Here is a 25473-nt window from a genome sequence, read left to right on the forward strand (position 1 = left end):
TGAGTCCAAAGAGACTTACTTCCAAGTAAGCAAACCTGGGATTGTAGCCTCCCTTGTTCACGCCTACTGTTTTCCTTTATATTTCATTGTATAAAATTTCCAGCGACAATATATAAATAATGGGCTTGAAATATAATTGTTAGGGTTGTGGATGTGACACAATTCCTACAATTAGCATTTTTAAAATTTATTATAGTAAATAGTCCCTGAACTGGGAAAGGGAGCTTTAACCCTTTGCCTCTTGATGGGGTTTCAAACCCACTTTTGACTCCTCTCCAAGCCTGCTGTTTGCATTAGAATGAAAGCTTCTATTGGCACAACAGTGGGAGACAAATACTGGTAGTTGTAAGCCATCCAGAAAACTTTATGTTATGGGGGTGGCACTGAATGTCACAAACAAACAAACAATTGACACCTCTAAGATTTCGGCAGGCATTGCTCCCCATTCGCACACTTATTTCTTTCACTTTTGCAACAGTGAGGACTAGAATCTTGTTTTGTTTTAAAACTGTGCATCAAAGAAGAAATCCCGAGGCCGTTCCAAATCACAGAATACACAGGGGAATTTCTTTTTTTAAACAAAGGAAGGGAAAAAAGCACCACACACAATCCAACTTGTACTCAGAAGACCTATCAGGTTTCTTCTCGGCGATTATTTTGATAGCAGATCCTGAAACAAAGAAGGTAAAACTACTGCAAGCTTTTATTTGCCTTTTGAGTTCAAAGCAGCAGTGGGAATGAATTCCTAGCCTTATCGCTGGATTGTTTGAGTGAAACAGTGCCCCGGTGGAAGCCTTTGCACTGATCTCCAGTTGGCATTACAACCCAGAAGCAACGATAAAGGAGCACACAGAAAGATACCTGTCCTCAGCATCTCCCAGATGTGATTGCCAGTGAGAAGGAGCTCTCAAAATTCTGCAGGGCTGGGGTGGTGGAGGGAGTGGAGGGTGGGGGGAGAGATCAGTTGAGAGGGCTACTTGCTGTACTTACTAGCAGCAGCCATGGTTGTCCCACCCATATATCTGTGCCAGGGCAATGTTTCCCAAAATTCCCCATCCACCACGGACCACCTGAAAAATTGCAACAGGTCTTGCCCTAGCACACAGAACGATTTTCCTGCTTGTTGTAGCAATTGCGATGAACTGTGCTACTTCTATTTCTTACACATTGTGTATTGCTGCATTAGAATCCAAACTGCAATGCAATTAAACGCAACCGAAAGGAGCAATAAAAAATATAATGAAAAATATAAATATGAGTATTTAATGCAACTGACGTGCTGTCCAGCCTGTCGCCAGCGACAAAACCACAGAAATGCCATGAGCTGTCTGAATGATGCTTGCAGACCACCCATGGGTCACCATTTGGGAAATGCTGTGCTAGGGAATGCAAGAGAGAGAGAGTTGGGAAGGGAACCTGTGCCATCGCTGTCCTATGTGGTGATGATAAGGTGGCTTGACACCCAGGGATGAAAAAGAGGGTTTGTTTCACCCCCAAAATAGGGCATCAATCTGCATGAAATTTGTATATGCATATTGCAAACTAATAATTTCTATAATTTAAGTACAGTGCATCTCATCTGAGTGGAAAAGGCACCAGGCGGCTTGCGTACTCAGTCTGCTGCCTGTAGATAGAAAATTATGAGGGTTCCTTCTCCTCCTTTGTATGATTCCTTAGTTTCAAGCCAGGCTTGGACTGGGCAACCCAGAGGCAGTGCGATGTAGTGGTTAGAGTGTTCAACCAGCCATGAAGCTCACTAGGTGGCCTTAGGCCAGTCACTGCCTCTAGGCCTATCCTACCTCATAGGGTTGTTGTGAGGATTAAATGAGAAGAGGGAAGTACCATGTACATCACCTTGAGCTCAATGGAGAAAAAGGTGGTCTAAAAATGCTACAAATAAATAATAAACAAACCGATAAATAAATGATACCTGCAAATAGAGGGCTGTCCTCTGTAGAGCAGGGCACAGGGCCACCCTATGTACTGAGCCAGTTTGAAAGTTTGTTAGCTGAATTTCTGGCATTTTCATGGACTATAAGCATTCCCAGAAAATATATCGTACGTTCCTGATTTCTCTTCCCAACCACAGGTTTTGCTTCCATCATCTCTACAAATGAATACCATTTGGAATTATATTCATTTATGTCACACAACTTATGTCCTTGTATGTTAGAAAGCCCCTTATTTTTTTTGATGCCAAATGTCAAAATAAAAATTAAAAGAATGGGAAACGGAAGGATTTGATTCTGTTCCTTTTGAGCAGCTCAGCAACACCTTGTTTTACTTCAGAAACTTTGACTGAAAGAAACCAAAGCAATAAAGAAGACCAAACAACAAACCAAATATTATTTGCAAGCATTTAAAAAATGGTAGTGGAATGAAAAGGTAAACTTCACATTGTGACTTACCTTATGCAAAATCTCTGAAGGTCAAGTTCTGAGAATCGCAAGTAGCTATTTTTCTCAGCTCCACCACGAATTCTAAGAGGTTTACTTTTGGGAAAAAGAGATTGCTACGAAACGCCAGTTCTGCACCTTGGAAGGTGAAGACAGACAAGGAGACTGGGAAAGAGGCTCAGGTATACAGAAGAACAGAAGAGAAAGTCAAAAGGCAGCTGAGAGGCTATAAAAAGAGAGAAAAGGGGAAAGAACATGAGAGGGGTTGGATGTCAAAGAAAAAGTGACTTGAAACAAGAAAACTGACCTGACTCTGTTTGTCTGCTGTTCCTTTGGGGCTTGCAGCTCAGTGTCCTGGTAGCTTCCAAGCAAGGCAGTCGGTCACCTGAGAGACGGAAAAGGACTGCCCTACAAACAGGGGCAAAATATTCTCAAGTACTACTCTCTGCATTTAAGATTCGAGAGATTTGGGGGCAATTCTAACCCAGAAAGCCCGCTCACAATATCAAATTGCCAGGAAGTGCCCTAACAGTTTCCATCAACAACATATACTTTCATAAACTTATTTTAAAAGAGTTAATAGGTATTCTGTATTTACAAAGCTGTAGTATCAAAGTTGGTTATGGTGTTTGGTTTTCAACAGCAAAGAGCAACTTTTGGCACAAATGGGAAGGCAAGCTGCCTTATTGCACAGGTGCAACAACACACACACACACACACACACACGGCTTTTTGAAATATGTCAACCCTAGTGTAAAGTTGAGAGTTAAGCATTATAATTCCGTTTTACTACTTCTAAATGAGGTTTAGAAATAGTTTAACACCCTTAATGATTTTTAACTGAGTATTTTAGGCTGCAATTCTATATGATACTCATTTGCCTGGCACTATGCTCCATTGAACTCAATGAGCCTTACCTCTGAGTAGACACATATGCATATTTATTTGGGTGTAAGATCCATTCAGCTGAGCAATACACACAAATATAATCTCACATGGAGTTGTCTTGTATAAATGAATGTTTTCCTCACCATTTGCTTTCTGGTAGCATTTCCAAAATTTGGGGAATTGCCGGTGTGCCTTTCCTCTCTCCACTCACAACTCCCATCTGTTTATTTCCTATGAGGTAAATATCCTGAGTTCCCTCAGTCTTTCTCTTCAAAATCTCGTCATTTTTGTAAGTTTTCTTTTCTCTTAACCCTTTCAAAGTTCAAATGGGAGGCCCAAAGTTTCCAGATGAGGACTTAAAATTGCTGAGCAAAGTAGCATGAGTAACGGAATCGGTACTAGTAAGGAATGCCCCTCTGTAATTTATTTGTATGGACATATTTTTTTGATGATTTTTGTTCTTCTTCTGAGAATTTGTTGGCTTGTCTGCGTGTGGGGATGTTGCAGACTTCAGGTGATCGCTTCCAAGCTATTAACAATTGTGTGAGGGGAGCACAGGAATGTAAGAACTTTATGGATCAGTCCAGTGGCCCATATAGCTCAGCATCCTGTTCTTGCAAAACTAGATGCCCATGAGAACCCTTACACTACTTTTACAGATATTTTCCTCATATGTTTAATAATAATAATAATAATTAATAATATTTATACTTGGCCCATCAGGCTGGGTTTCCCCAGACACTCTGGGCGGCTCCCAACTGAATATTAAAAACACAATACAGCATTAAACATTAAAATTCCCTAAAGAGGGCTGCCTTCAGATGTCTTCTAAAAGTCAGGTAGTTGTTTATTTCCTTGACATCTGATGGGAGGGCGTTCCGCAGGGCAGGCGCCACCACCGAGAAGGCCCTCTGCCTGGTTCCCTGTAACTTCGCTTCTCATTGTGAGGGAACCGTCAGAAGGCCCTCGGCGCTGGACCTCAGCATTCGGGCTGGATGATGGGGGTGGAGACACTCCTTCAGGTATACAGGGCCGAGGCTGTTTAAGACTTTAAAGGTCAGCACCAACACTTTGAATTGCGCTCGGAAATGTACTGGGAGCCAATGCAGATCTCTCAGGACCAGTGTTGCATGACAATTGAAAATATAATGGGGAGGCCAATATTGTCTCTGAGGGTTTCTGGCTAGGGATGAATGAAAACCAATTTCTGTTCGATGTCAGCATCACAGACTCTCCAAGTGTCCCTATTTTCCAGGGACATCCCTAATTTAGAAAAGTCGTCCCAGTTTCTGATTTGATCCTAGAATGTCTCTCTTTAGGATGTCCCTATTTTCATTGAAAAAATGTTGGAGGGTACAGTTATCAAATCCCCCGAGCTGTCTGAAGGCAATTGTGTATAGGGAAGTTTTTTAAAAAAATGTTTAATGTTTTACAGTGGTACCTCGGGTTACATACGCTTCAGGTTACATACGCTTCAGGTTACAGACTCCGCTAACCCAGAAATATTACCTCAGGTTAAGAACTTTGCTTCAGGATGAGAACAGAAATCGTGCTCCGTCCGCAGTGGGAGGCCCCATTACCTAAAGTGGTGCTTCAGGTTAAGAACAGTTTCAGGTTAAGAACGGACCTCCGGAACGAATTAAGTACTTAACCCGAGGTACCACTGTATTATGTTTTTATGTATGTTTGAAGCTGCCCAGAGTGCTGGGGCAACCCAATAAGATGTGTGTGGTATAAATAGTAAATTATCATTATGGAATGGGACGTCCCTATTTTCATCGGAGAAATGTTGGAGGGTATGGCATCGCTTTTGGGTCTTTGCTGTCCTGCAAGTTGAGAATTTTGTAAACAAAAAAAGAAAAGAAAACTCATTACAGGTTCACAAGGTAGTTCAAGGGCTGCCTTTCAGATTTGACATTCTCATCCACCTGCCTCAGGTAAAACAGTTCCTTGAAGTAGCCTGTGGCAGCCATCTTTTTTTTTTGTTTCATCCAAGTTCCTGAGAGAATGAGCTGCCAGCTTGTATTTGCTATGCTTTCTTTCCGCTTAGAGCAGCTGTTGCTACCTATGAAAACTTGAACGTCACCCCTGGGAAAACGTTTTAAGAACTGTAAGCAATGGAAACATTCAGCAGAAAAGTCCAGAGAACTGGAGACTGCGCCACAAAACCACACACAGAGATCCGTGAGGAGCAGATCAGATCAGTTTGCTCCAAAATGCATAGCGAATGACTTTCTCAAGCACCCATAGTCTGGATTCCTCCACACTACCTGTAGCTACAACCCTGGAGTGTTTGCGTGTCTTATTACAAGACTGAAGTACAAATTCACAGGTTCTGGCAGCCAAAATAATATAAGTTTTCATTCTTTTCAAACTATTTTGTCGAAATGCGGAAAACGCAGAGTCTTTTACTCCTGTTCGGTTTAAGAATGCTTTCCCCTTTATTTATGACAACCACCCTTCTTCGAATTCTCTCCTTAGAGATTATTGCATATATGAAAAGGAATTATTGATGTTTGAAATACAGGAAAACTTAACCTTCAGGGAACAAAGATCAGATAGCATGAGCTCCACTGCCATCTAGGTAGAAGGAAGGGGAACAACAAGAAGGTTCCCTTCAACATTAGGTTTTTTTGCTTTCCTGCTCCTGGTTAACTGAGTCATAGAATAATAGGCTGCAGTCCAATGCACATCTGAGAGGAAACTCCATGGAGCACAGTGGAGCTTACTTCTGAGTGAAAATTCAAAGGATTATGCTGCCTTATGTTCTTTGGAGAGAAGCAACTGGAGAATTATATAAAAGGAATGTCCAATTCTGAAAGAATGGATCCCCAAATAGTTCCCAAAACAGACCTCTCACAGGTCGTAAGAGTTCAAAGGAGCCTTATTGTTGCCTTATATCCTTAGCAGCTACTGAGTCATTTCAGGCCAAATAAATAAATAAATAATTTATTTATACCCCACCTATCCGGCTGGGTTTCCCCAGCCACTCTGGGTGGCTCCCAACTGAATATTAAAAACACAATACAGCATTAAACATTAAAAACGTCCCTAAACAGGGCTGCCTTCAGATGCCTTTTAAAAAGTAGGATAGTTGCTTATTTCCTTGACATCTGATGGGAGCTGGCCTCACTGAGATAGTAAACTTGTCCATGTTTTGTACCATTTCAGACTGCAAGGTAGTTTGGAGGCTCATAAGGGGGAAAATCTTCATAGAGATAACACTAGATGTTATGGAGAAAGTTTCCAGCCTTCTTCTCCCCTTGACATGCTCCCTCCCTTACATGTGATCTGTCTGGGCAGATGCATCTGACTTCACCTATGAATTTGGTGCCAGGCTTCTGATGGCATGACTATATTCTGCCCCTCTGCCACCTCCTATTGTTCAGCCTCTCCCTCTTGTTAGTGTAATCTATAAATAGACTTTAAACGACCCTTGCATAGTTTTGCCCCTAGCAACAGGTTTTCTCCCAGCAATAGATCTTCCCCAGCAACAGACTTCTTTATTTGACACGCTCAGGAAGAAAGGAATGGGTTGTTGCTCTGTCCAAAGGGGAGGAATGAGTCTCTGTACATTGTTTTACTTTATTTTCCTTAGACCAGCAGTTGTATAAGTTGTAATGTCAATTCTTCAGTAAATACTTAAGCAGAACTGGAATGGGTGAGGTGTTTATTCCCACATGGGAATTCACCAACAGATGAGCTAAACTGAGAAAAATGATTCTGGAAGACTTGCTGGGAGAGTCTGCCGACTGAAAAAGGAAACCCAAACGATAGCAATTTGCACAGACACCTCTGCCTGGTTAGAGTCCTTCCTACTTCCTGTTGAGGCACTGCACTCTGGGTAGGAGGGGCAGTAAAAAGAACCAACAGATCTGCTTCCCTCTCTTGGACATCATCTCTGGTTGCCAGCCCTCTAGCTCAGGCATCCCCAAACTCGGCCCTCCAGCTGTTTTGGGACTACAACTCCCATCATCCCTGAGCACTGGTCCTGTTAGCTAGGGATGATGGGAGTTGTAGTCCGAAAACAGCTGGAGGGCCTGCTCTAGCTCCTCACCATCTGCTCCTCCTCTGCCGGGAGCTGCCAAACCATGCCAAGCAGTCCATGACAATGAGAACACATGGCAACAGGACTAATGAGAACAACGCTTAACAAGACAAATGTACTTCTAACAAATGAACAACAAAACCAACAAGGTATTTTAATCATAAACGGAAAACAGGGAAATTCCCAGCTTTGCATGCAGGGATGGATGAATCTCTGCAATGCCAGCTTCTCATGTTTCCAAGCTTGCAATCAGTTCTCCACATCGGTTTGTGATGAATCAGCATCTTATGTGTGTGTTTCTCACTGCGTAGCAACAAGAACCTTGGCCATAGCAGTACACATGTTTTGTGGGCACAAACACCTTGGGTTTAATTCCTGGCATCTCCAGCTGGGCTGTGGCAACCCAACCAGTTGGGTGCGGTACAAATAATAAAATTATTATTATGACTGGGCTGGAAAGCACCTACATGCTACCTTGGTTTGCTGTCGCATGTCAGAATAGACTTCTGAGCCTACGATCTGATTCTGAATAAGGCAGTATCGTTTGTTCATATGCTTTAACTCCGCAGGCAGAGCAGCCAAGCTTTGCAGACTGGTGAAGATTATGTCTCCAGACTTCCTGCTAAGGAAAGAGGTGGGGAACCTGTGGTTTCTGAACTACAATCCTCATAACCCCTGACCATTGGCCAAGCAGACTGGGGCTGATGGGAGTTGGAGTCCAACAGCACCTGGAGGGCCACAGGTCCCCCACCTGTGTTAAAGGATTGTAGGCAGCTGGGAAAGAGTTCATCCCAGGTTGTTGCAAGTTAAGGGTTTACAGTGCTGAATGATATGGACCACAAGGCAACTTCCTATGTTTACATGCACACACCCAAGTTATCTACAGCTAAACAAGACTCCGTTTGCATAAATGAAGACTGGATACATGAGTCATCTCAAAAAAAGTTTTATTAGCATGATTAAAAACATGTGCTGAAGACCAACAGATAAAATAACTTCATCAACATGGAAGAAAATCCATCCCAACACTTGATAATCAATCCAGTTTTAATACTGGACGGACAGCTTTATTGCCAGTATTCTCGCATGTCCTTGAAAAACCAGCTGCACTGGATCAGTTTATGTAGATTCCTGGCTATGGCTGGATCATGATCCTTATCCATAGTTAGGTATAAAAATATCTTCGATTTATTGTTGGATTGCAGGTGCATCGTGGGGGTTAAGAAATCATCAACAGAAGAGTTCTGTCTTTTTTTAAAAAAAGAAAGAGTTCCTTCCCCCCCCCTTCCAAAACATACTACAAAGAAATTAGTATTTTGACCTTTAGACTTCATACATGATGTCGATTTAGAATGGATAACCACAATAGTTTTTCCTCCCATCCTGCAATTAATAAAAACCGAGAAAAAACCCCAAAATCAAAATGCTTCATTCACAGACTGCTTCTTGGGTTTGACTCAGAAGACACATTTACACTGGTTTGAGGACGAAGACAGCATCATCTAAGACGTAGTAGTCATTATACATGTCACCTTCACATAAGTATGGCAGTCTGGTGAACGCCTCTATGGCAAAGCCAGCTTTCCTGAAAACCTCTGGCAAGCTGTTCACCTGTTCCTCCCACGTCTGTCCTTTGATTTCCAAAACTTCGGAAGGTTTATCCCACTTGCCACCTACTGAAAAAGCACATGGGGTTCGCGTTAGTTATTTATCTTTATTTAAATCTGTTTCACTTATCCTGCTTTTTGGCCTAATGACTTGAACAAGGCAGGCTGCGAATCCATTAGGAAAGGCAGAAATTACAACAACAAATCAAGAACAATAATGGACAAATCCTATGAGCAGCCAAGAGCCATAAAGCCAAGAGCAAGCTCTTCCCAAATAGCCAGACAGCATCCAAAGGTGAAAGAGAATAATCATAATCCATCTTCTAAAAACTGGGAGCAAGAGAAAGAAACCTCCTTTCCCTATTAGGTCAAGAAATGCAAATTCCCCTCGCTGAAACATTGATGGATATATGGAAAAACTTGTGCACAAACTGAGAGTACTTGATGGAATTTCTAAAACAGATAAATTTATTAAAACCTGGTTTGCCTTTCCAGTTTACAAATTCCTTAAAGATAATGATATTAAATCCCCACTGCAATCTGACTCAGTTTGGAACTCATGATGAGGTCCCCCCCTTTTTACCATTTATGCACTTGTCTGTGTTTTTCTTTATCCCAATACTGCAAAACTGATTAATTAAACAGTGTGTCTCCCTGAAATCTTCTTATTACTATTCTCCATATTTCTTTAATGACTGTAACTGGGGGGGGGGTGTTTGGTGTGGTTTTGTTTGATGTCATGAGCACTGCATTTTGTCTATAATGAAAAGCAATAAAAAAAGAAAAAGAAAAAGATATACTTCTCCTTTATTTTAGTGGTTATTGTAATAAGTACCAGATAATTTTAACCGTTTGGTTTCTTCCAAATTATTCTACTTTCTTGTAACAATAGGTAGGCGAGTTATTCCCCAATGCTTGAATTTCTTTCCTTTTATGTGTGTGCTTCTGCATTTAAATATATATGTAAATTCAAAACTCCAAAACGTTTATTTTCAAATTGTGGGACAAAATGAGAACATAAACCGTGGGAAGCGATACCTCTCGCAAACCACTTTTGAGGCTCTTGAAAACTATTGCCTGCCTCAGTCTAATTTGCTTTGGTATTGCCAATGTTCAAAGTGTTCTTCCATCACCACACAGTGTGGTTTCTGTGAGGGAAGTGGCAAAGCAGTTTAGGTGAGAGCCACCTCATTCCCAATCTTCAAGAGAAAGGAAGTGCAGGGACCATATGAGCCACCATGTGAAGACTTAAGACAGAGGCGGTAAAACTTTTGCAGCCCGAAGAAACTCAAGTGTTAGAAACTCAGAAAGATAAGCTAATTGCCAAATGACTCCTTAAACCTAGGTTATGGTTGCCACAATGGGATGTCTAGGTGCCTTTTTTTAATATAGTGATGATGATGATTAATCTCATTTCTATACCGCTTTATATTTTGTATCTCAAAGCAGTTTATAACACATTAAGACATCAAATAAAACAATCCAGAATAAAACAAATTCAAGCTTTAAGTAGTAGTAGCAGTAGTAATAATAATAAAAAATTTTATTTATATCCCGCCCTCCCCGGCCACAACTGGGCTCAGGGCGGCTAACAGCAAAATATATAATAGATTAAAATATAAATTCAGCAATCGACTGAAATACAGCTTAAAATCAGCTTAAAATCAAAATAAACTCAGATGGCTATCCACAATTATAACTACAGGGTTGGGGGCCTTAAGTATTTCAGACATATTGCTTTCATTTACCTGCTTAATTTATATAGCTGCCCCATAGCAGAAGAACTCTAGGAAGCCAGTGTGGTGTAGTGGTTAGTGTCAGACTAGAACCTAGGAGATCAGGGTTCCAATCCCCACTCCGTCATGGAGCTCACTGGATGACCTTGGGACAGTCACAGCCTCTTTACCTACCTCATAGGGTCGTCACAGAGATTAACCGAGGAGCGGGTGTGAACCATGTACTCCTCTTTCCCAGCTCAAAATGAAAATCAGCTTTGGTACTGATAAGAGTAGGATTGTCTAATCTGTATTTTAAAAGCCATGCAGCTTGGCGGCCACCACTGCAAATTCCATCTTAACCATGCACTTTCTTCCAACATTCAGCTTTGCTGGATGTTCTCAGATTCTAGTGCTATGAGAGACGGAGAGGAAAAACGGGGAGCGGGGGCGAGCCATGCGCTTTCGATGCCTGGTGTGGATGTGACCCTAAACTCTGTTGCTCACACAGCCCTCTCCATAGTATTGTACTGCCTTGCACCACTGGGGCCCTGGATGGGCTTCCTGTGAAGGCCAAGAGGAACCAAGGTGTAGTTGGAACTGTGCACACCCCTTGAAGGAAAGATGGGATAGAAAGCATGGTGATTATAATCTGTCAACTCTGTGAGTGTCTTTCCCATTTCCTATTTGCTTGAACCAGATGTAACAATAGGAATCTGCTGTTTTCAGGAAAGGATAATTTGGGACGCGGGTGGCGCTATGGTCTAAAGCACTGAGCCTCTTGGGCTTGCCGATCAGAAGGTCAGTGGTTCGAATCCCCATGAAGGAGTGAGCTCCCGTTGCTCTGTTCTTGCCAACCTAGCAGTTCGAAAGCACGCCAGTGCAAGTAGATAAATAGGTACCGCTGTGGTGGGAAAATAAACAGAATTTCTGCGCACTCTGGTTTTCATTGTGCCAGAAGCGGTTTAGTCACGCTGGCCACATGACCCGGAAAGCTGTCTGCGGACAAATGCCGGCTCCCTCGGCCTGATAGCAAGATGAGCGCCGCAACCCCATAGCCACCTTTGGCTGGACTTAACCATCCAGGGGTTCTTTACTTTTTACTTTAGTTAAAGAATTCTTTCCTCTCCATTTTTAAAGGTTCCTGAGGGGTGGCTACTAAACAGCACCCAGCAAATAAGCCGAAAACAGTTGCACAGAGAGACACCCTATGCTTTATTTTACATCATGTAAATACAAAGCTAGGAACTTCCTCAGTTGTGCAATATGAAGAACTGTAAGTGACAAGGGCTTCCCATACCGTTTCTACTTTGGGCTCCCCTCAGTTCCACTTTCTTGAGCTGAAACCCTTTCAGAGGAAACTTTGCAGGCAAAATGGCAACGTTCAAGCAATGGGTTCTGATTCTGGTGCTGCAATTTACCTGGGTGACATATTATGCAGGTAAGGAATTCTCTCTCTCTTAATCCTTTCTGTTGTCATTAAGCTTTAAAAATAACAGCTCTTGCAGAAAGCATCAGAAGCAGATTTATTTGAGAAAAACTCGGGCAGGGGTGGGGTGAGGCAAATGGCCAAAAAAACAGCGGGGGCAGGGGGAAGCTAATCTTCCTCTATCTCTGCAGAATAATGCGCAGGATTGGGTTGTAAGTCACACTAGTGGAGGTGATGACTGGAGCCTTCAAATGGCTTGTGGAAACTGCAATTAACAGGTAACAGCAAGCTCCTAAAGTGTAATATGCAGAGAACCGACTCCTCACCCTTTATTGATTGACTTTCTCATCAGGGTATGTTTAATCCTCCTCAATAGGTGCCAGCTTTTGCAAAGTGACAGTATCTCAACCTCCACTCATGGAAGGCTACCCTGCGTCAAAACATATTGCTATACCGTGTACTTTTTCTGCTCAGGGATGCCCCACATCCACTCCGACCATTCTGTGGTTTCGATATCTTGCGCATACCCACGAAGCCTTGTGCACTCCCTACTGCATAAACAGCACAAAGTTCAAAGTGTCTCACTTAACATCTAAGAACCAGGTTCAGCTTGGGATCCATGAAATCAATGAAGAAGACAGCGCAATCTATTTTTGTGGGGTAGCAATTTCAAGTTCAAATTCCTCCACCTCCAAGCAAACTGGAAGCGGAACAGTGTTAGTGATAAGAGGTTGGTTGCTACTTTATTTTTTTTTTATTTTTTGAGGGGGAAGGGTTCTCACTGGGAGAGCCAGTGTGGTGTAGTGGTTAAGAGTGGTAGTCTCGTAATCTGGGGAACCGGGTTCACGTCTCCACTCCTCCACATGCAGCTGCTGGTTGACCTTGGGCTAGTCACACTTCTCTGAAGTCTCTCAGCCCCACTAACCTCACAGAGTGTTCTTGTGGGGGAGGAAGGGAAGGGAGAATGTTAGCCGCTTTGAGACTCCTTAAAGGGAGTGAAAGGTGGGATATCAAATCCAAACTCTTCTATTATTTTAAGAAGATTTATATCCAGTGCTTTTTTTTTCCTCTAAAAAAAATGTTTAGAGGTACTCTCATTTTCCTACTCATATTGAAATACTACCCCTCAACGAGGCCAGACTTAGATTCACAAAATGTTTAGGGGTATGTGTACCCCTGCGTCCCCCCAGGAAAAAAACCACTGTTTATATCTCACTTGCAGGTCAAAGACTGCTCCCTACGAATATTATTTTAATAAACTGTAAAGCAAAAGTGCTAAGGCAGGGTAGCCAGGCAGGGTAGACACTCCCAAGGTTTGCTGGACTAATGCTTTGGCTCTGCATAAGGATTTTCATATATTCAAACTAATCAGAACCAGAGAGATACAAAGCAAGCCTAACTCTCTCTAACTCAGTTGGTTGATTCACACGTGACAACCTTATCACACATAATAAACTATGTAAAAAAATTAAATTGTCCAGTAGCACCTTAGAGACCAACTAAGTTTGTTCTTAAACCATTGTTTAAGTGACAAACTATGGTTTACGAAGCTGGGAACGGGCTTTTGTCCTGCGTGTTCCTCCCTTGTTTTGGTGCTTCAGCCCAATTTGAAGAGTGTGTTACTATCTTAGAAACAAAAAAAACTGTGTTTTAATGTCTGTTTGATAACCAGGTTTCTAAAACCACAGTTTGATCTTAGTTTAAGATCCTGGTTAGGAAACCAGCCCTAAGCAGCAAGGTTTGAGTGTAATGGGAAATGGTGATTTGCTTTGAACCTGACTGAAGTGCTGAAGCTGGTGTTTCAGGGAAGGAGTAAGGGGAGGAGCTTGGAGAACTGACCGGTTTTATAAACAGTGGCATATAAAGCTGGAACCGTTACATCTGAACTGGCCCAGCAGGCTCTTCTTATGCTCTGATGGTCTAGACTCATCAAGGTGGAATCAGAACAAGAAACTAGAACCGCAGAACCCGGGGACTCTGCAGCTCTTTTGTGGACTTTTAGGACATATGTGAATAATCGTTCCCATTTGAACACTGTACAGTGGTGCCCCGCAAGACGAATGCCTCGCAAGACGGAAAACCCGCAAGACGAAAGGGTTTTCCGTTTTAAGAGGCGCTTCGCAAGACGAATTTCCCTATGGGCTTGCTTCGCAAGACGAAAATGACGAAAATTTTTGAGTTTTTTTTCCGCTCCCCAACCCCTTTTTCTGAAGCACTAAGCTGCTAATAGCCTTTTAGCAGCTAAACCGCTAATCCCTTAAGCCTTAAAAAGCCGTTAATAGCCCTTAAACTGCCAATAGCGCTAATAGCGCTAATCCGCTAATGGGCTTGCTTCGCAAGACGAAAAAACCGCAAGACGAAAAGACTCGCGGAACGGATTCTTTTCATCTTGCAAGGCACCACTGTACCTGAAAAATATAACTTTATATGGAACTCTTTGTGACATCCACATAGGTCTCTATATACAAACAACTTGCACAACCTGTTTTGTGCCTTTGGGTCTTCAACTGGATTGCATGGCAACCTCTTGCCACCCAGGTCTAGATTCTCCCTTTTCTTCCTCCACACCTAATTTTTCTCTCCTTCCCATCCCCTTCCTTACATAGAAGAGTTGGTGGTTTCCTTACTTTATGCTGCGTTATCACAGTTTTAAGGTCTCAGCTGATTGTTACGTGTTCCTTTTGATTAATAAAATCATTAAAAAGCGCAAGAAAACCATCATTCATACTATGCCAATAATGCAAACTGAAACTAACGATATTCTTTTTGTTGTTCTTATTTTAAAAAAGAGAGTGGAACATACAGCCGAGGAGTTGAGTACAGCATGCTGGCCATCTCAGTTGTGCTGTTCCTCTACCTTGTTGCCTTGTTGGCAGTTTTTAAGTTATTCACTAAGGTATGTTTGTCTCTCTCTGTGTCTGTTCTCTCTCAATCTCTCTCCCATACCAGATCCTAGCAGCTTTACAATGCTTTCAGTGAAGGAAACCCAAGACCAGACTTGGCTTGCAAGTCTATTTGCATGCTGTGAAAATATTTTTTTATAAAAGAAAAAAGAAGGCATATGATTATGACACCCTCGCCACTTCTGCAAATTCGGTTGGTGCCTAGCTAGATATGATGTCAGCCACATCCACTTCTTAGAAAACAAAACACCCCAAAACTGGGAATATACATAGGAAGCTGCCTTATGCTGAATCATACAATTGGTGAATCTTCTGATTTGGACTATTGCAATAGTCCTTACGTAAGGCTGCCTTTACAAAGTTATGGAAACTGCAGCTGGCCTGAATTTGCGGTGGTTGTGCTGAATGGAGCAGGTTATAGGGAGCGTGTGACTCTCTTGTTACAACAACTCGTTGACTCACTGATTCACTTCCAACCCCAATTCAAAGTGCTCGCCTCAGCCTTCAAAGCTTTAAGCAGCTGTGGACCAAGGTACCTCAAGGGATACCTGCTCCAATACGAACTTGTATCAGGTGAACCTCTTCTCTTTCTCCTGCCCAGTTTGAGGTGTGTTTAGTAGGGACACAAGAGGGGGGCCTTTTTAGTGGCTGCACCCAAGCATTGGAATTTTCTCTCTTGGAAGGTCTGCATAGCCCCCTCTTTGATGGCATTCTGTCTAGATGACAAAATCCTCTTTTTTGGGCCTGGCTTTTGGTCTAGCAGTTGGCCACTTTTAACTGGATGTTTTCTGCTGCTTGCATATATCATTTAGTGCTAGAATTTTTTATGGTACTACGCTTATTTCATTTGTACGGTGGTACCTCTGGTTATGTACTTAATTTGTTCCGGAGGGCCGTTCTTAACCTGAAACTGTTCTTAACTTGAAGCACCACTTTAACTAATGGGGCCTCCCGCTGCTGCCGTGCCGCCACGATTTCTGTTCTCATCCTGAAGCACAGTTCTTAACCCGAGGTACTATTTCTGGGTTAGCGGAGTCTGTAACCTGAAGAGTCTGTAACCCGAGGTACCACTGTATATGATTGGGGGGGGGCAGTTTTAAAATGTGTTGGCACACTGATGTATTCAGTGTTTGTTCACCACTTTTGAAAAGGCAGAATATAAATATTCTTAATAATCCGATCAATCAATAAATTTTATGCAATACCCTTGTATCCACTAAAGAACTCAGGGTGGGTTATATTCCCCACCCACCCTGAGTACACTGCAGTTACATCCACACCATATGCAGTTTGTTAAGGGTGCATTTGTAGCTCTGTGAGGGGTAAACTACAGTTCCCAGGATTCTTTGCAGGAAGCTATGTGTTTTTAAGTGCGTGGTGTGGATGTGACCTGTATCTTCGCAATCATCACTTCGAGAGGTGGGTTAGGTTAACAGAGCATGCAGTTTGCCCAAATTACTCAGACAGCTTCCTGCCCATGCAGTGATTTGAACTTGGGATGCCACAGTTTAAATCCCACACTCTACTCTGTGCGCAGATACCCTGTGCTATCTCCATTTTTCACCCCACATGACCCGCTCTTCAATTTAACCTCCCAAACATTTTACTTCTCTATGTGACAGGTGGCTACAATCACTATGGCTCCTTGAACGCAACAGCAAAAATACCCATTATCACATCATCCCCAATCTCTGTAATGTTTGCTTAAAAAAAAAAAAAGAGGTACCAATCTCCTTTGCTAAAACGCATTGTTCACCTTTCTTTCCACAGCCTAAACTCAAGAAAACAGAGAGGCATGTCGATGTTTGCGTAAGTGTTTGCAATCCTGTACACAAGGTAGCTAATGCATTCTCCAAGGGTGAATCTTTATATGAGCAGGAAAAGGAAGTACCCACACAAAGAAGGGAGGTAGCAGCAAGCTTGGGGAAACCCTGAGATTTACAGAGGGACAAATTTTTTTAGTTAAAACCCCAGTTCTTAAGAGAGGCATCCTTCTAAGCTACTCAGTGAGGCCTAAGCATGCTCAGTAGCCACTCTTGAGAGAGAAACCCCCTTGGAAAACTGGGGGAAGAGGGATTATCCTGAAAGAAGACATGGCTGGCTGGAACCCTGAATAGGAGCCTTCCACATGGCAACACTTGGCTGCATGTCCAGCCTGTTGCATTTCAAATCTGCAGTGGGCTGGCATGTGGCAAGCCTTAAAAAAACCCTGCAATCTTATACACACTTAGCAGCTGGAAGATCACAAAGTTTGTAGGCTACACAACAGTTTGGTTATCTATGGCGAGTTAATTCAAACCGCTGCTGCTGCATATGACGTCTGAAAACAGATGTGCGCAGCCTCATCGCCTGACTGAATTTCTCCAGCTGGGGAAATGGAGCCAGACTAGGATTGCTGCCAATCTGGAACAGAGGTGGGGAAACTGCGGTCGATTTGAATGCTGCTGGACTCCAACTCCTATCGGTCCTAGCCGGCGTGGTCAGTATTCAGGGAAGCTGGGAGTTGGAGTCTGACAACATCCAGGATGCGAAAGTTTTCCCCTAAGCCATTTCTGCTTTAGAAAGGAGGACCAGAAAAGTAAGTGCATCACAATGCACCAATTTATGCTGAGATGGAAACACAGAATTCTGCTGGGGTTGCTTCCTCCCCCTCTTTCCTCTTGTGGCGTTACAGGAAAGAGAAAGGGAGCACATGCTGAGTGGGTGGCTCGAGAGGGAGCCAGTTTGCATGGCTAGCAATAGGAAGAACAACGACCCTTCCTTGTTGTGTCTGCCTTTGTGGCAGTCTTTGTTGCCTAGTGGCAGAGCTCCATGGGGAACAGGCAGGTGATGGGCACAGGGCTGCACCTGACACTCAGGTGTGCTGCATTTGTGGAGATGGGTGCCTGGCTAGACCGAAACAAAAGCGAGAGAGGGACCAGCAGGGAACGCAGCAATGCAAGGAAGAGGCTTGGGCCTCTGCTTGGCTAAAGCTGCCACCCCTTCTCTTTCAGAGGCACCTCGACCCACGTTTCCTCTTTTAATTGCTGCCACGTTTAAATGGGATCATTTTCATTGCATGATATAATTACAGACGTTGGTATTCCAAATGGTACTTTTCATTGCATATTTCAATTTTATTATTTAGTTATTTCGTGCCATTAACGTACACGGCTCTGTGGTTAATTATGAACGTTTGCATTTTAAAGTTTGTGTAACTGGTTTTCATACTTGGAGATTGCTTGGAAGTCTATTTGGGCACTGAGCAATATATGAATAATAATAATAATAATTGCCTTGCTGCTATTTGCCAGGGCACACTGACCACCTTGTGCTCCCTTCCACAATATAACAGCAAAGGAAGAGAGGGATGGTTGGGATGGTCTGATCTGGCTCTGTATAAGGCTACGGTCCTATAGCTGATAAATACCCCACAACTGTTAGCAACAGTCATGTTTCCTGTTGCATCGGCAGTGTCCGAAGGGGTCATTTTCTCAGTTTCTGTTTTAAAAACAACAACACACCAATGTGCCCCACACTGCTAGGCGAAGACAAGTGTTCAAAGCCTCTTTTAAATTTCCAGGGTGGGGGAAGCAAAGTAGCCGTTTGTCGAGCGATCGCAAAGGAGTTTGGCAAAAAGAAGCACAACAGGCAGCGGAGGCATGTAAGTAGCCAGGAGCATTGAAAGGGGGCGGGAACTGTGTTCATACGGGCAACCGCAGCGCATCGGTGACAGAAGGGGAAAGGAACCAATTGGGCGGCAGCACAGAGGCCGTGTTATAGGCTGTGCTGCTATGCCAATGTTGCTCCAGTATTCTAAGTTTAGCAATGAATGCAAAAAGAATTATTATTGTCTTGTCTGTGCTGTGACTTGGCACCCGTCCTTCCTTATCCATTTCAACCTGGAGAAGGTGGCATAGCGGTTCTGAGAATGGCATAATTCTTCCTGCAACTCACACAAAAATGTATCTTGTATAAATGGGAATCTCGCAATGAAAAAGAAGCTACAGAAAGTAGGCTTAAAAAACAAACAACCCAGTCTTACACATGAAGATTCTGGACATAATAATATTTCATAGAAAGCTAATCTTTTTGAGCTTGCCAATGGATGCCAGTATGGTATAGAGTTCCCTTCACTGAGTAAGCTCTCGGAGAATTTGCAGTTGTTTGGGAAGCTTATGATTCAGCCGTTTTCTTCTGCTGGTATATGGATAGCTATATATATATATATATGTGGTATTTTTAAAAAACAACAAGAGACAGAGAAGTGCGGTGCACCATTGCAGTGAACATGACTCTTTGGGATCAAGTATTTTTGGGTTTTATTGCACACTAGCAAACTACTGAACATGCTTTTCTTTTCTTTTCTTGCAGGGACATTTGAATAAAAGCCACAAAATGGATGAATTATCATAGCAGATGCACTTTCATGGGTTCGGTAGAACTGGAAACGTGATTCACACATTAAACATCCAAAGGGGGAAAAGTGAGCTTCATACAGCAAAAAGCTCCTATTGTGTCATACTAAACTAGGGCTGCCATACGCCTGGATTTTCCTGGACATCACCGGGATTTCAAAGGTGAAACTGACGTCCAGGGGGGAATTTTTGAAAGGCAGTCAATTGAAAAATCACTTTTTCTTGGTGTTTTTGTAAAAAAAAGAAAAGAAAAGAAAAGCTCAACAACTTTCAGGGTGTCTTGGTTTTTACTTTTTGAAATATAGTTAACCCAGAATGTTAAATGAAAATGTAGCATTTACACATTTGTCAGGAGCTGCCTAGAACTGGAATTAATTTCAGTGGCTTTACTTTGAGCAGGGGCTAACAGGGAATACAACCTATTTAATCAGAAATGTCCTTGAGTTTTTAGTGGTGTTCCTTCCATTTCCCTTCATTGATTTCCATCTTCCCCACATTCTCTCACCCACCCTCGCCCTTCTTTGCTTAGTTTCAGAGCTGCCTGTGCCTCTTCAAAAGGCGAGCCCATCTTGTACTTCAGAGGCCCACATATCTAGCATCCTGATCTCAAAGCAAACACTGGTCTTTGAACCATGAGGAAACAAATGCCAGTATGTGCTTGGTTGCCTTGCCAGGAAGTTGCGTTAAGTTTTATTGTACAGTTACCAAACAGGATCCTGGACATAAAGGTGTGGGAGAGAAACAGCAACACCCTGGAAATCCTGAGAAGTTACAAGCCCAGAGAGAGAAACAGAACTGTAGAATTGCAAAGCAAGATATGGAAAATGCAAGGACGATGACCATTTCACAACTCAGGCCAGCTTAAGCACAAATTCTGGGGCCTAGGTCTTGCATGCTACATTATGGGGGCTCCCCCTAAATGGACCAGAAACAGTAGCACTGGTCCATGGTGGAGAATGGTGTGAACAACCAGCCCAGGGCACATACTGGGGCTGATGACAGTTGCTGAAGTACAGTGATGCCTCGCAAGACGAAATTAATCCGTTCCGCGAGTCTCTTCGTCTTGCGGTTTTTTCGTCTTGTGAAGCACGGCTATTAGCGGCTTAGCGGCTATTAACGGCTTAGCGGCTTTAAGAAAAAGGAAACAAACTTGCAAGAACTCGCAAGACGTTTCGTCTTGCGAAGCAAGCCCATAGGGAAATTCGTCTTGCGGAACGACTCAAAAAACGGAAAACTCTTTCGTCTTGCGAGTTTTTCGTCTTGCGAGGCATTCGTCTCGCGGGGCACCACTGTATCCCCTTTAAATAGCTGAGTGGGTTTGCTATGCAAGAAAAGACCTGCTGAGGTTCAAGCTGCACCAAACTTCTTAATTTCCCCAGTTCTGCTTTCTACTTCTTCTCCCTTTAAGAGACCACTTCCTGCTGCTGCCTCTTAAGCATACAGAGCAGGGAGCAGTAGAGGAGAAAGCAGGAAGTGGCAGAGCAACCAGGGAAGGGCTTTGTGGGAAGGAAGGAGGGAAGCAGCCAGGGCAAGGCAGGAAAGGAGAAGAGCAACCAGGGCGGTGTTGTCTTCCGCCTGCAAGGGCACCTTGCCCAAGGTCCCCTCAAAACTGGCAACGCACCTGAGGTTAAGAAGCATTTCCAGGCATATAATAATAATAATAATAATAATAATTTATTATTTGTACCCCACCCATCTGGCTGGGTTTCCCCAGCCACTCTGGGCAGCTTCCAACAAAGATGAAAAATACACTAAAATGTCACATGTTAAAAACTTCCCTAAACAGGGCTGCCTTCAGATGTCTTCTGAATGTCAGGTAGTTGTTTATCGCTTCGACATCTGATGGGAGGGCGTTCCACAGGGCGGGCGCCACCACCGAGAAGGCCCTCTGCCTGGTTCCCTGGAACCTGGCCACTCGCAGTGAGGGAACCGCCAGAAGGCCCTCGGCACTGGACCTCAGAACGATGGGGGTGGAGACGCTCCTTCAGATATGCTGGACCGAGGCCGTTTAGGGTTTTAAAGGTCAGCACCAACACTTTGAATTGTGCTCGGAAACGTACTGGGAGCCAATGTAGGTCTTTCAAGACCGGTGTTATATGGTCTCGGCGGCCGCTCCCAGTCACCAGTCTAGCTGCCACATTCTGGATTAGTTGTAGTTTCTGGGTCACCTTCAAAGGTAGCCCCACATAGAGCGCATTGAAGTAGTCCAAGTGAGAGATAACCAGAGCATGCACCACTCTGGCAAGACAGTCTGCAGGCAGATAGGGTCTCAGCCTACGTACCAGATGGAGCTGGTAAACAGCTGCCCTGGATACAATTGTACTCCTGGGATTCTGCCCCGAACATGGTTGCTGCAGTGACCAGAAGGGCATTTACACAATTACAACTCAGGCACCAACTGCACCCGTTCCTTATTGGATCTGGCCACTGTGATGCATGACTTAGATGCGCCCCAGTTGGACTACTGTAACTTGATCTATGTGTGGCTGCCTTTGAGAAGTACAGTGGTACCTCGGGTTACAGACACTTCAGTTTACAGATGCTTCAGGTTACAGACTCCGCCAGAAATAGTACCTCAGGTTAAGAACTTTGCTTCAGGATGAGAACAGAAATTGTGCAGTGGCGGGAGGCCCCATTAGCTAAAGTGGTACCTCAGGTTAAGAACAGTTTCAGGTTAAGAACAGACCTCCGGAACGAATTAAGTTCTTAACCTGAGGTACCGCTGTATTTGGAAGCTTTAGATGGTTCAGAATTCTGGGCCAAACTGCTGACTGGTACCAGTAGCAGAGAGCCTTATTATTATTATGTTACTCCATCATTAAAACAACTTCACGGGCTACCGGTTCGTTTCTGGGTACAATTCAAAGTGCTGGCTGTATCCTATAAAGCCCTATATGATTGAGCCCTGGTTACAGGAAATATCGTAATTCCCTACACGAACCTGCCCGGGTGCTAACATCCTCAGGTGAGCACCTTCTCTCAGTCCCGTCGACATCAGTGACATAGTTGGTGGTGACACAAGAGAGTGCCTTTGCTGTGGCTGCTCCCACATTGTGTAATTTCCTCCCAAGAGACGTTAAGACTGGCTCCCTTTTTGTTATCCTTCCACCAGCAGGCTAACGCCTTCCTAGGCCTTTGAAAATGGAGGTGCAGACACTGGGCTGTGGTCAGGGCAAAGTGGGTTTTAATTTTTGGTTTTGAATGCGTTCTGCTGTATTTTAATTATTGTTTTTAACTAGTTTGTTTTTTACCGCTTTGTATTTTACAATGCTGTTTTAAATGCTGTAAGCCACCCAGAATCCTAATTTGCAAGAAAGATGGGATATAAATACTAACAACAACAACAACAATTTTGTGCACTCCTCAGTAGTGTTCAGGCAAGAAAAAAAAAATGTTCTTTGTCAACATGGCATTTTATCAAAGTTAATGGGAAGTCAAATGTTTCTACTTTTGTACATATGCAGTTCAAAACAGTACAAAAGCTGAGAGATCTGTTGCGGTGGTTCAAATGGAATCCCAAACAATAGTGTGCAGAAAGGAGTCTCTGGACTGTGCTCTGTCCCCTGCCATGCACTATCAGCTCCCAACCACAGATCCTGATTTGTTGCAAACTATAGTTTGGCATTTTGTCTGAACCAGGAACCTTTGGTTTGTGCTTTTCTTGCAAACCAGTTTGGAACTACCTCTTCCTCACAAGATATATTATTGACACAAATGACGATGATAAGCTTACATATATTTTTTTAAGAAATACGGAAAGAGAGACAACACACCCTTCCCACTTTTCATGAGTGGATGAACAAAGGGTGGGAATAGAAGGTAATGCAGAAACTGAACTTGTGAAAAAGACTGGATTTCAAAGCCAGAACAAGTCTTTTCTCATCCCCTCATTTCTCTTTTTCTTGCATGTTAACTCCCCCCACCCCCAGCAAAACATGACTGCCAATGTATACAAAGTACTTCTTGCAATTTGTCATCTGTATGATGCTGACATATGGGTATCTAGTTCCACGGAGGAACAGACTCCCTGCAAATTAAGATTTGTCTTTGTAGCTTTTGTGCATGACAAATAGGCTGTAAGCTTAGTTTCCTTCCTTTGGTTATTTTAAATTTGCTTTGTACAGTGGATATTATTGACCAAAATGCTGGAGATGTGAGTTTTTGTACTTAGTTAAGACTAAATAAACCTTTAAAAAACCCACTCAGAACAAAACAAAAAAACTCAGAACCACACATACAAACAGAAAGAGAGAGTATTGGAAAAAACGAACTATTATAAAAGTCAACTTGGAGCATGGGTGGAGTAGTTCCTTTGCAACTACAACCAGAGTCCTTTGGGCGTGGAGACATAACCTCAACCAGGTATTGCTCCTTAAAAAATTAACTTGGTCCAGCCTTCTATTCTGACCTCAGGCTATGACTGGCTGAAGTCTCTAAATAAGTCCTCCTAAGAGGCACTTTACATATGTGGAGCCATTGCTGCTTCCATACAGCTCTGGGAATGTGGTTTGGCTGCACTTGTTGGTGTACATGTTAAACATTTCAGAGCAGCGTGGGAGCAACCGTGGAAGCGAGGCCAGCCATGCCACTCCAAGCAAGACATAAAGCGCCCATGGATTCTAGGCAGGCTGTCTGCATTTGCAAACAGCTCTTGGGAAACCCCTGCAGAACAGATTCTCACGCAATTGCAGGAGTGAGGAAGTCCCCCTTTCCTTCCCTCCCAACCCCTATCAATCAGCTGTTAAACACTTACCATTCTCCACATATGGATGAAAGGGCAGAACCAATGCCAGGATGACTCTGCCTCTCGTAGGCTCCAGTACACTTCTAATATCTTTTAATACAGTCAATGGCTGATCACAGCGATCGAGCAGATTCAAGCAGCTGATGACATCGTACTGGAACCCTGTGCTCTGCCATTCGTTGATGCCGAGCACTCTGTATAGGTAGGGGGGGAAAGTGTTGAGGGTTACAACCAGACAAGGAGAGATTGTTTTCTTTCTGCCTACATGTGAGGCAAAGTAAGAAAATAATGGGTTAACCTCTGCTCATTAAGTCTAGGCCACTATGCAGATGATTCCGCAAAAGGAGTGTGGGCTTTATAGCGTTAGCATCTATTTTGCAGTGGGAGATCTGAAAATCAACATTGTACGTCTTACTCCAATAAGATTTCATCACACGAACAGCAATTTGCTGGGTACATGCTGAAGAGGGAATAAACAGACAGGAACTTTATATTCTCCGCAGAGGAACTTGTCAGTTTGCAGAACGGTTGCAGCCTAGAGTGTCTGTCACGATCGCAGATGTAATACAATAATTACATCAGAGCCAGTGTTAGCATTATTATCTGTATGCAATAACTCTAAAATGACAATTTTATACAAAGGGCTTGTATTAGCTCTGTTAGCTTCAGCTTGTCCTGAAATCGCCAGACACTAGAAAACTTGAACAGGTTATACCAGCCACAGCTGATACAGCAGAACTTGGCAAATAATGGGGCTGGAAAAGCTGAAACATAATAGAAGCCTTCGTCAGGGGACAATCAAAATAAAATGAATTTCTCTCATTTGTAAAGAAAAGGGAGTATGGCTTACAACTTCCCAGAGTCACAAGCATCTTTTTGCCAGAAACCCACCTAAGCCAAACAGGTCTTTGCACTTGCTAATCAGCATTACCCAATCTGGAGTCCTTCAGATAATTTGGGTTATTTGTGGGGCATAGGAATTCTTGGCCTGATCCAAAGTGGGTCACAGCAGGAGCACTACCACAATGCAAATATATGGTAAAGGTTTAAGAAATGGGCCTCCAAATGCTTGCTTGGGTTTTCGTTATATTCATTCAGACAAATAAGAATGGGCTATTTAAAAAAAGAAAAGAAATCATCATGGTACAGTCATCCTGCAAAACACAAGCTATGGCTTCTGTCCAACTGCAGGCACCGTATTTAATTCTGGGAGGGGGCAGAGGGGCAGGCGAGAGAAAGGAAGGCAGAACAAAACATTTCAAGAGTTATAAGTTACGAGACCCACAAATGCAATTCAGGCTAAATTGGACACTAGAGATCTCCTTTGCAGTAAGTCAACAGCCCCT

The 25473-nt window shown here is 43.2% G+C and overlaps 3 protein-coding genes and 1 long non-coding RNA gene across 5 annotated transcripts in view; 2 read left to right on the top strand and 2 right to left on the bottom strand.

Moving 5' to 3' along the window:
* The window catches only part of OTOA (otoancorin), a 47551-nt gene extending 41736 nt beyond the window's left edge, over positions 1–5815 (bottom strand). Inside the window, exons 1-2 of the mRNA XM_083413343.1 lie at positions 5160–5815; positions 2405–2804 (exon numbers count right to left, since the gene is read on the bottom strand). The gene's annotated coding sequence lies outside the window, so the exon portion shown is untranslated. The remainder of the gene's footprint in view (positions 1–2404; positions 2805–5159) is intronic.
* The window catches only part of LOC310664579, a 182905-nt gene that overhangs the window by 75886 nt on the left and 81546 nt on the right, over positions 1–25473 (top strand). The window lies entirely within an intron of this gene.
* METTL9 (methyltransferase 9, His-X-His N1(pi)-histidine) overlaps positions 8263–25473 on the bottom strand; it is a 28735-nt gene continuing 11524 nt past the window's right edge. The window contains exons 4-5 of the mRNA XM_083413746.1: positions 24137–24321; positions 8263–9008 (exon numbers count right to left, since the gene is read on the bottom strand). Coding sequence (XP_083269872.1) covers positions 8803–9008; positions 24137–24321 — 391 coding nt within the window. The 3' untranslated portion in view covers positions 8263–8802. The remainder of the gene's footprint in view (positions 9009–24136; positions 24322–25473) is intronic.
* Positions 11606–19650, top strand: IGSF6 (immunoglobulin superfamily member 6). 2 transcript variants are annotated; one of them, XM_083413795.1, is made up of 6 exons: positions 11606–12095; positions 12460–12813; positions 14873–14979; positions 16757–16822; positions 18549–18629; positions 19340–19650. In XM_083413795.1, exons 1-6 carry the CDS (start codon positions 12029–12031, stop codon positions 19379–19381), a joined length of 717 nt encoding a protein of 238 aa, XP_083269921.1. In that variant the 5' UTR covers positions 11606–12028; the 3' UTR covers positions 19382–19650. The 2 variants fall into 2 exon arrangements, with proteins under 2 accessions (XP_083269921.1, XP_083269922.1); XM_083413796.1 differs by having other exon boundaries at positions 11609–12095; positions 16757–16795.

The sequence above is a fragment of the Podarcis tiliguerta genome (assembly GCF_965153285.1).
Source record: "Podarcis tiliguerta genome assembly, chromosome: 14".
NCBI classification, from domain to species: domain Eukaryota; kingdom Metazoa; phylum Chordata; class Lepidosauria; order Squamata; family Lacertidae; genus Podarcis; species Podarcis tiliguerta.